This window comes from Globicephala melas, chromosome 20 (genome assembly GCF_963455315.2).
Source record: "Globicephala melas chromosome 20, mGloMel1.2, whole genome shotgun sequence".
Lineage (NCBI taxonomy): Eukaryota > Metazoa > Chordata > Mammalia > Artiodactyla > Delphinidae > Globicephala > Globicephala melas.
In genome coordinates, this window is record NC_083333.1 from 34,432,544 (window position 1) to 34,443,268 (window position 10,725).

The 10,725-nt window shown below is 38.0% G+C and overlaps 1 protein-coding gene across 1 annotated transcript in view; it reads left to right on the plus strand.

Moving 5' to 3' along the window:
* The window catches only part of PITPNC1 (phosphatidylinositol transfer protein cytoplasmic 1), a 250,966-nt gene extending 240,868 nt beyond the window's left edge, over positions 1-10,098 (plus strand). Inside the window, exons 9-10 of the mRNA XM_030843471.2 lie at positions 5,863-5,981; positions 9,963-10,098. Of these exons, the coding sequence (XP_030699331.1) occupies positions 5,863-5,981; positions 9,963-9,968 (125 nt within the window). The 3' untranslated portion in view covers positions 9,969-10,098. The remainder of the gene's footprint in view (positions 1-5,862; positions 5,982-9,962) is intronic.
* The last annotated feature ends 627 nt before the right edge of the window (positions 10,099-10,725 follow it).

Sequence of the window (10,725 nt, forward strand, 5' to 3'; positions counted from 1 at the left end):
CAGATTTTATTCTGCTCTTGTACATTGTAAAATATAACCATTTCCACTGCTGGAGGAATTGAGTTTGTCTTTCAAAGCCTTGATTGGTCTTTATCCATGAGCCTTGGGTGTCTCCTGCATGACTGCAACACTAATCAGAAGAAACAACTGCACATTTCAGAAGGTGGGGTGAAAGGGGAGGTGGATAAAAATAGGCAGCCCTGCTTCACCAAAGCATGGTTTTGCTTCACAAATCTTACAGTATTTTGAGAGAGGAACACAGAGGGTTTCCCAAGGGAGGTTGTGATTGAGTGGAACCTCGTGAATCCTGACCCTTCTAACAAAGTAGAGGTGGTAGCTCTGGCTAGTATAGATGAAACTCCCTCATGAAAGTGACATAGAAATCATTCTGGAGTCTTTAGAGCAGCCTAACAACGAGAGAAGCAAGCTCAAGGTGGAGAAAGAAGCCAACTTAGGGACTGGCATTAGCTGACTGAGTTCACCAAGCCAGCATTTTCCAATGGCCTCAGGTTTCCTGAAGCATGAACTTGAGTGCTGTGGCCCTTATGCAACATTTTATGTGAGTGTGCTTACCTTCATTTTTCCGGGGAGAGAACCCATTGCTCTCCATCACATTTTCAAAGGGATCTGTGATGCGCCCACCTCCACCTCCCCAAATTAAGAGCTGTGGGAAAAAAATCACAACTATAGATTACAATTCTAGATCTTAGTGGTCTGAATTACATGGAAAGGGTATGCACCAAGCCTTGAGGATTGGCTACTTTCACTACAAAAAATAAACTATTTATAACAAGCATCTGTTGAATTTATAACCATTTTAAAGAGTTTAAAAAAAAGAAAAAAAGCACTTCCCAAAGCATGGCCACCATTCTGCTGGAGTCAAAGGTGTATCAGACCTAATTCATGATTGCTGGAGCTTCCTCTGACCAACCACTTGTTTAAGACTTCCATTTTGACTTAGAGAAAAAAAAAAAATTACTTCAGTAGGCTGAGGAGCCTGGAAATAGAGAGAAAACATTTGTAGAAGGAAATAAACTATAATGTGCCATTGGACAGGCCACTGAATTAGGGTATATGATGCTTTATTAAAATTGTCGCCACTGCAGCTGTGCAATACAATGAAGGAAAATCCCTGCTTGCAGACATTGTGCTCCATGTCATTTGCAGTTTCTCTGTTCGTTCAAATGACTTCTATCCTGAAGACTTTTCAAATATACAGTCTTGCCTTCACTTCCAGTGAAATAAACCTGCCTTCTTTAATAAAATGAAAATTGCCACCAGAAACAAAGTTGAAAGACTAACAGAAGCTATCTGCAACATGAGTAGCCAACAGAGGACTAATATCTACAGTATATAAATCAAAAATCCAACAACTCAATAAAAAAAAAGGTTAAGAACATAAATAGGTAAACCATGGAAGAAGAAATGCAAATGACCAATAACCTCACTACTAATCACAAGAAACGTAATGAGAACAGCAAGAAGATATGACATTGGCCCATCTGATAGCCAAAGTTTTAAAGAGCGATAATAATCCAGTTTTGGATAGGTGGGAGAACACACTAACAGTTTCTGTATAAAAAGTGATAGTGATAAGTACAAATAACCTGTGACCCAGTAATTCCACTTCTAGATATTTGTTCTTGAGGAATACACATGTTCGTGAATATAAATACGAAGCTGTTCAGTGTAGTGTTGTTTATAAGAGCTAAAATCTAGTCTCCATGTAAATGTCCATTAGCAGAAATATGGTCAAGTAAACTACGGTAGACTCATACTATGAATATTGTGTGTAACAGTTAAAAAGAATAAGGTAGTTCTCTACATACTGGTATGGAAATATGTTTTTCCCATTAGTGGAAAAAGTCAGCCAGAATAATATGTATCGTATGGTATACTATAGTATGATTCCATAAATGTGAAATTAAGTGAGACTGTGTGTAATAGTAACATACACGTGAATTCATAGGAAAAAATTTGGCAGTTATCTCCAGAAGGAACAGTGTTGATAAGGGAAGTTAAAAGGAATTACTCTGTTTTCTCTATGTAATCCAGTGCTACTTGAATTATTTCTATGGAAAATAATTCATGCATTACTTGAGTGATTCAATGAGTAAATAATAAGTGAAATCCGCATTTTATAACAAAGCAGAAAATAGTTGAAGCAGACCAAGACTCATACAGAGGTATATCTTGCTTAGTACATGGTTTAAGAAATTGAAGAAGCTTCTCAATTAACGAATCCCCTGAATCCAGAGCTTCTTTGACGAAGCTGAGCTGGTGGTAGAGAAAAGGGTTCTTTCTACCCAGGCCAATTCAGTGTGACCTCTACATGCTGGGACAGAAGTCTGGGGTCTGCTTACTCTCCTCACCTGAAGGAGGACAAGAAAGAGAAGGACAGAAATGGTCTTGCAAGAGGGCAAAGACAGAAAATCTTGCGATGAAGAGGGCATTTATACCCCCAGATTATCAGTCACACTCGGATAGCCAAGTGTCAAAGATACTAGGACGTGCCTTCCTTATCAGAAGAAATTTGGTACTAGTTCCAATAGTCTCTTAAATCAGGGAGTTAGGCCAGTGTTATTTAAGAACACTTCATTTAAGAAACTTTACTTAAGAAAAGTAAATTATGACCTTTCAAATCTATAAAGTAAGGGGTGATTATTGATCAGTTTATTTGCAAAATAATTGACATACGATTCCTTTGAGTTTCCCTGATACACATAAGCATTTGTTTGCTGGGAGCAAAGAGATCTGAACCTAAACTGTGAGAAGTCACTCTGATCATTGAAAATCAATCAGTAATGAAGATGAATCATCTCCAAAAGTGTAATCTGTCATTGTGTGTGTGTAATTGAATTTACTAAAAAATTGATTCATGTGTAGATTTTGAGGTAATATACTTTGCTGAAGCAAGACATAATGCATTCTACCAGATAACCTGAATAGGAACATTTTCACTTAATTAGGCTTTCCATAAATTATTGAGGAATATTGAAAATGTTGACATCATTTCCATAAGCGTGTATGGTATGCGGGGATAGTTCAGGATTTAGACAAAAGTACTGGGTTGGCCTAAAAGTTCATTTGGGTTTTTCCATAACATCTTATGGAAAAACCCAAATGAACTTTTAGGCCAGCCCAATATTTTCCTTCAGCATTGGCTGGGACCAAGTTATCATCAGCTTTTAGAGAACTGCTAGAAATGTTCTTTGGGTTTTTTTGTTTTTGTTTTTTGGCCATGCTGCTCGGCTTGCAGGATCTGTTTCCTGACCAGGGATTGAACCCAGGCCACGGCAGTGAAAGCACTGAATCCTAACCACTAGGCCACAGGGGAACTCCCTAGAAATGTTCATTCTTATGTGGTCTAATTGAGAGATTTTTTTTTCTTTTAGACGAAATTTTCTGCAACTTGGTTTCTTAACTCTTCATTTTAAGAAAAAAGGAATCATGTTTCTAGAATAGGCAAAAATTCTAGAAAAAATATATCTTACCTATTTGCAAATTGATGGTATCCATCTTCTAATGACCTCAAATAATCGATTTTAAAATAATGTTCTCTTTTTCTTTCTTACAGAAGTAATGCATATTTGATATAGAAAACTTAGAAAATATAGATAAACAAAAAGGAGAAAATGAAAATTACCTGTAATTCCAACTCCTCAAAACAATCACTCTTTTAACATTTTGAAGTGTACCCTTTCAAAAGTCTTTTTTAAGTGTATATAATGCTTTTCTGGTAAAAAAAAAAATGATTTCTTTTACCTCCAATTTTTTATTTAACAATATACCAAGGACATTTCTCTATAGTGTTAAATATCCTTCTGCATCATTTTTAACCACTGCATAATACCATCAGGCCCCTGAGTTGTTTTTAATTTTTCACTATTATGAACAAGATAATAATGAGTATCTTTGTTATTAAATCTTTCTTCACATCCATAAAAATTGAGATATCTTTGAAAGCCCATAGTCACACAGTTTAAGCCCCTCTCTTAACATTGAGCTAATTAAAAATAAAGAATGATTTCCTTTGAGATTCACTAGAACAAAGAAATGAAACCGCCTTTGTTTTTGTTTTCAAAATTACTGGCATGCCAGCGAGGGGGGAAATAAAGTGTCTAATGAACATATGTATGAAGAAATTTTAAACTTTTAACTTAAAATGACCTAAGTATTCATTCCAGGTGTATTTGTGTTTAAGAATTTTGATCACCAGCCATTGAAATTAAAGTGATTGTATTGAAAGGATGTTATTATTGTTAACTAAGACGCATTTGTTCTAATCACAAAGCAGCATCTCTTTACTGCTTTCCATTTGCCTTGATTTTCTAAAAGAAAAGCATGCTCTTTGCTTGGCCAGACTGTTGCTTGGCTTTCTTGACACTTACATTGCTTATGGACAGCATTTTTGATTAACGGTTTCGGGGTGTGGAGGGGGACCATCAGCTAAATAAAATAGCCCAGGTGTGGATTTAGAGCTGCCCTCCATCTTGGCCGCAAGACTACCCTGAATTAATTCATCAACTTCTGGCAAGTCTACCCTTTAGAATTGAAGAGACTCTCACATGACACACATGGATTGATATAAAAAGACACCGAACCACATCATGCAGAAACGACTTAAGGAAAAATTCCAGCTGCACATAACCCGCTCTACGTCCCCACCAAGCTAACTAGTGACCAAGGCAGTAGCTTGATTAACCAATTGTTGTGCATGTACCATTCATTGTAAAGAGTCATGAAGTTAAATTCTGCTGTGAGAGTCTCAGAAGAATGCCCATCTGGGGAAATTGCAAATAAAATGTTGTAAAGCAACCAAGGAGTGGAGTGGGGAGTGGAGGATAAAGCAACAGAAGTATTTAATGTGAGACTAATTGTTATTTTTATGTTTCACCTATTGAAGATAACAGGTTCTTTGTTGAAGTTTTTTATCAGTTGGATTTAGACAAGGCTTCTCAACCTTGGCACCACTGACATTTTGGACCAAATCATTCTCTGCTGGGGAGGCGGGGAGGACTGTGCACTGTAGGATGTGCCACAGCATCCCTGGCCTCTACCCACTACATGCCAGTAGCACCTCCACCCCAGTTGTGACAACCAAAAACGTCACAAAACTGTCCCCTGTTGAGAACCACTGGATTAAGAAATTAGCATTCTGAAATACTGAAAAAGTGAAGACTCAGGCCAAACATCATCATGTCATGTGCCATTTTATTTAGAGATCAGTGTGGGTGGAAGTAGTGCCACCCATCTTTGTGCTATTATGCTAGACTTGAAGTTCAGTGCAGACCTGTACTCTCTGACACCATGTATTCTGTGCAAAAATACCTCTCTGTGTGAGCATTGCACCAAATCTCACTGGTAGCAGTGAGCATCATTTCTCTGCCCTCTACGTCATGTCTCTTACAATAGCAATGAAAGTGTTCTTTCTGTTGAATGCATTGTTGTGAAGAATCTCCAAATCTATTTTGAAAGGTATATGGAAGGTAAGTATTAGACCACACAGACCTGACCCTGTCCCTTAAAGGGATCTTCTAACCATGCTTTTAGGAGATCTCAGGCTACAGCCCTATCCACGAGCTAATACTTTCTACCCACCTAGCTCATTTTACAAGAATCACCCCTAAATAATTTCCACTCTTTTCAGTTCTAAGACTATTTTGACTTAACTTCCTTGTATTCACTCCCCCTTTGGCTGGTTTGCCTAACTTTATGATTGACTCTTCATAAAGTTAGTGAGTTCCCTGCTTTTTACTCCTCTCTCTGGCTTCTGCTAAGCTGCCATCTTCCCCTGAAGTCTCCCCCATTGAAAGTTTGGATTTAATAACGGAAGTTGCCAACATCTTGACCTTCTTTCAGATATGACAATGGATGATGTTCGGGAATACGAGAAAAACATGCATGAACAAACCAACATAAAAGTTTGCAATCAGCATTCCTCCACTGTGGATGACATAGAGAGCCAGGCCCAAACAAGTGTATGTAGAATTTTTAAAACATGTTGCCCACCCTTTACCAAACATACACATAAACTGATCTTTGAAAAGACTTCAAATGCATCAGTTCTCAAACTTCCACAAAAAAGCGTCATCACCCAGAGGCTGTTGGTGAAGAACCTGAGCTGGGTCTTAATTGGACAGTGTTACCTCTTGCTTCCAGACATTTCCATTCTTTAACGCTGCTTGACTCGGGGGGGTTATTTCGGTCATAAAACCAAGAGCATGTAGAGTGGAAACATTGTGTGGCCTGCACCACAAAAGAACAGAGGGGTGAAAACAGACGTCCTAAGAAAGCTAGACCATCAATGCCAGTAACTTTTAAAGACATAGTTAACACTCATTCATTTAAGTCGTTCATTCTGGCTCATCTAGTATTTTAGGTTTCTTTACATTTGCTTTGAAATGCTTTCTGGGGCTCTTTATGGCTATCTGACCCAATCACTTCCTTTTTACTTAGGTTCATGTCCAGATGGGGCTGCCATCTGTGCATACATACTGGCTGAGCAGCGAAGGTGTGGTGAGCTAGATCTAGCCCGGGACTTAAGCATCAGAGAACCTGAGGTTATTTAATGGCACATTGGTGATTGAGAGCTGACCGTACGGTGTATGCCAGCATCTTAAATATAGTTCTATCTCAATCATTCGTGCTAATGAAGAGGCGTGACAGATAACAAAGAAAAATGTAATCGCCAAGTCATTTAAATGTATCTTTGGCCAGAGCTGTGATCTCTTTGGGTGCCAGCTTGAGCCCACATGTCTGTTAGCCCCACAGTAATACACGTTAGATATTTAAGAAATTGACAGCGTAGTTACAGAAAATTGACAGATGGCTATTGTTGTAAATGCTTTAGATATGCAAAGACCTTTGGTTGCACTTTGGAAATTTCTAGTGAACTTTTGAGGGCATGTCTTTGGAATGTGCCCTGTAAAACCTATGTGCTGCTATTGGATGCATGTGACTGCCCTTGAGGTTGAAATGGACTTCCTCCCCATTTTGGATGCAGTGATTGGATTTGCAGAAAGCTCTTTGGATCAGGAGGTGTTCCTCTGTAGGCACCGACCAGTTCCTATAGGACTTCCCCTTTCCTCTCTCCCTGTTCTAAAGTTAGAAGTGCTCATTAAGGAAACTGTCCTTGAATTTCTATCACTTTCAATTACCTTTTCTTTAGGAACGTTAGACACCTGTTCCCTCTCAGCTGCTCTCTGAAAGCCACTCACTATATATAAGCACCACAAGACAAAGGAAGCCAGAGGAAAGGGGAAGATGCCAGGTAGCCAAAGGATACTAAACAGTGCTTTCCTCATTCTAAGTTCTTACACCTTATTGAATTTGTTACAATATTGCTTCTGTTTTATGTTTTGGTTTTTTGGCCTGGAGGCATGTGAGATCTTAGTTCCCCGGCCAGGGATGGAACCCTCACCCCCTGCATTGGAAGGCGAAGTCTTAACCACTGGACCACCAGGGAAGTCCCAACGTGGTTACCTTTAAATGCTTACCACCATTTCCCTTATTCTTTGAATTCCATCAAATTGGGGGTCATTTATTTTTCTATATTTTTCTTCTCTATCATAATGAAAAAGTTGAAATCAAGGGGCTGCTGTCCATCAGGAATAAAAACTGCATGGGTGCTCAGTAAATTTAAATCATTGACCTGAGTAGAGACAAACTAGATTGAAATTAGGCAAAATGAACATCCATGGCCACGGGCAATAAGGAAAATAACAGTCTCCTATTCAATTGAGTAGGTTCAATACTTTCAAGGAAGAGAACTTCTAAGAGACTCTGAACGGGAGTGTAAAATCAAACTTCTGTACTTTGGATGATTTCTGCCCCCTGCTGGATGTGTGGAGTGGAGCACTATATTCAGCCACTTGTATAGAAAACCTGATTTTTCAAAGATGATATCATTTATTATAGCAGAAACATACTGCTGAGATTTTGCTGACGTTCACTGAAATTTTTCTGAGTCTCAATTTGTTTTTATTTTTCTTATACTTTTTTTAAACATATTTATTGGAGTATAATTGCTTTACAATGGTGTGTTAGTTTCTGCTTTATAACAAAGTGAATCAGATATACATATACATATATCCCCATATCTCTTCCCTCTTGCGTCTCCCTCCCTCCCACCCTCCCTATCCCACCCCTCTGGTGGTCACAAAACACGAGCTGATCTCCCTGTGCTATGCGACTGCTTCTCAATTTTGTTTTGAAATATCTCCTTTTAAAGAACTTAATCTTATTTCTGAGCTTGTTTAATAGTCTTAGTATTTTTTTAAAGTGGTAAGTTTACAGGTACAGTTCTTGCTATATTCTGAATTTCATATTCTGTCAACACAGGCATAATTTTTTATTTCCTTTGTAAGAACTTTTTCCTTTCAGAAATTCCTAGGAAATCCTCTTAAGGATTTTGTTTTTTGCGCAATATTCCTGGTTTGCTCATATGTTATATGACTCTCTGTCTCTCTCTCTCTCTGTCTCTCTCTGTCTCTCTGTCTCTCGTCTCTCTCTCTTTCTCTCTCTCTCTATATATATATATCCTAATGATTAATACTATATTAACTCCATAGTTAGTATTTCCAAAGGGGCTCTATGTTTCATACTATTTTATGTGGTATCATCTAATGTGGTATCACCTACTAAGTTCATGGGAGAGGCCACAAATGAAAAATGGGTCTCTGGAAGCTAAAACAGATGTAGAAATCCATGGGCAGCAGATTTCACATTTTACAAGCTTTTAGGCCTTCACTGAGCTTTTTCTAATATGCCCAGTTATCTGTTTTCCCTGTTACCAGTAATAAAATTGGCAAAAGATACCAGGGATAGCCAGACTGAGAGTAATTAATAATAACCATAATAGTAGTAGTAATAATAATAGAGTTTCTAAGAATGAGAGAAGAGATACTAAACTATATAAAGCAAACCGGCCCTAAGAAAGAAGGCATCACTGTATTGTAACACAGTGATATTCCTTCAGTGTATTATGTCTAAAATGTAGTAAGTGTATATAATACATTATTCACTGTAGTTACATTAGGGAAGGATTTACATTTAAAGGAATTTTTCTTTTTTACTTTCTCACGTAATAACATTTCAGGTATTTGGAAAGTCTACACCATCTGACAATGCCTGTTAAATGAGGCGTCACTGAATTTATTTCTTGAATGCCAAATAATGCTCTTTTTTCTTTTAAATAAAATTCTCACCCATTATGTGATACTATCCTTTTGTTCTCTGCTCTTTTTCTTTTTATGTTTCCTTGAGAAATGGTTTCGTTTTTTTGGTTTGGGGATAGTTAGCAGAGTTTGTTGTTGTTGTTGTCATATCTTACTTATTTTTTAAGAAGAAATAATTAAAACACAGCGTCTGAAAAATCTCAGGGTGGATACACAGTCAGGAAACAAGTAACCCCTAGAATACATAAAGTATATTCATTGAATAAGAGGATAGCATGTTGAAAAATTCTGATGATCTGCCTATTTACCCTATAAAGGTGAACTTATATTTTCACGATCTAAAGTGGATAATAGTATGTATCATTTTGGGGTCATTGATTGCTTTAATAATCTTCCCTTTATATAAAAGATGGCCAGGTCTAATAATAGCTCTGCATACCATACCATACGCACAACACACAGACACACACAGCTCCGGTGTGCTTCTGTACTCTCCTGATAAGTTCTTTTTTCAGAATACTTAAAGTACTCACTGAAAAGTGCTTTGGACAACCTTGGATGGTTACTCATAAAGGAATTTTTTTTTTTCAGAGGTCTGCCTCAGTAAAAAGAAAAAAATTCAGGGCTTAGCATTTCGATGATAATTTGGGTTTATAATCTGGAGAGATCCCCTTATCATAGAGTTCTGATGGGTCCTTTAAAAACAGGCAGAGAGATGAATCCATTTGCATCTCTTCTAAATACCTGCTCATTTTTTTCTTCTTTCTGTTTTTTTCCTTTAAGACATGACAATGGATGAAGTCCGAGAATTTGAACGAGCCACTCAGGAAGCCACCAACAAGAAAATTGGCGTTTTCCCCCCTGCCGTTTCTATCTCCAGCATTCCCCTGCTGCCGTCCTCAGTCCGCAGCGCCCCTTCCAGCGCTCCATCCACTCCTCTCTCCACAGATGCGCCAGAATTTCTGTCGGTTCCCAAAGATCGGCCCCGGAAAAAGTCTGCCCCAGAAACTCTCACGCTTCCAGACCCTGAGAAAAAAGCCACCCTGAATTTACCTGGCATACATTCTTCAGATAAGCCATGTCGGCCTAAAGCAGAGTAACTTCATAAGAATATTTCATGGGGTTTTATATTTTCGGTTTGGGGTCTTGTTTTTTTTGTTTGTTGTTTTTTTTAAAAAAAATCTGGTATAGAAAAAGACTGCTTTGTCACTCAAACATGTCCCTTTGATCTTTTGAGTGTGCATGTAGTTAAGTAATTTCACATATGATTCCTTAAGTATGCCACACAGCGTCATATTAGATGTAAGATGTAAGACTTGCAAAGGACAGAAGGGATCTTCTGTAGCCACAGCTGGATGCCAGGGAGGAAGCCTTGTTTATTGGGCATTTGATGAGGTTGGCATGGACTTCAAGGGTAAATAAATGAAAACTTTGCACCACTGTGTTACAAGGTGTAGTGAAATAGTGAAGTCAGTTTCCTCCCATCAAACCTGAAATTCTCAAAAATATTCTCAGGCATAATATACCTAATTGTTAAATTTTGAAC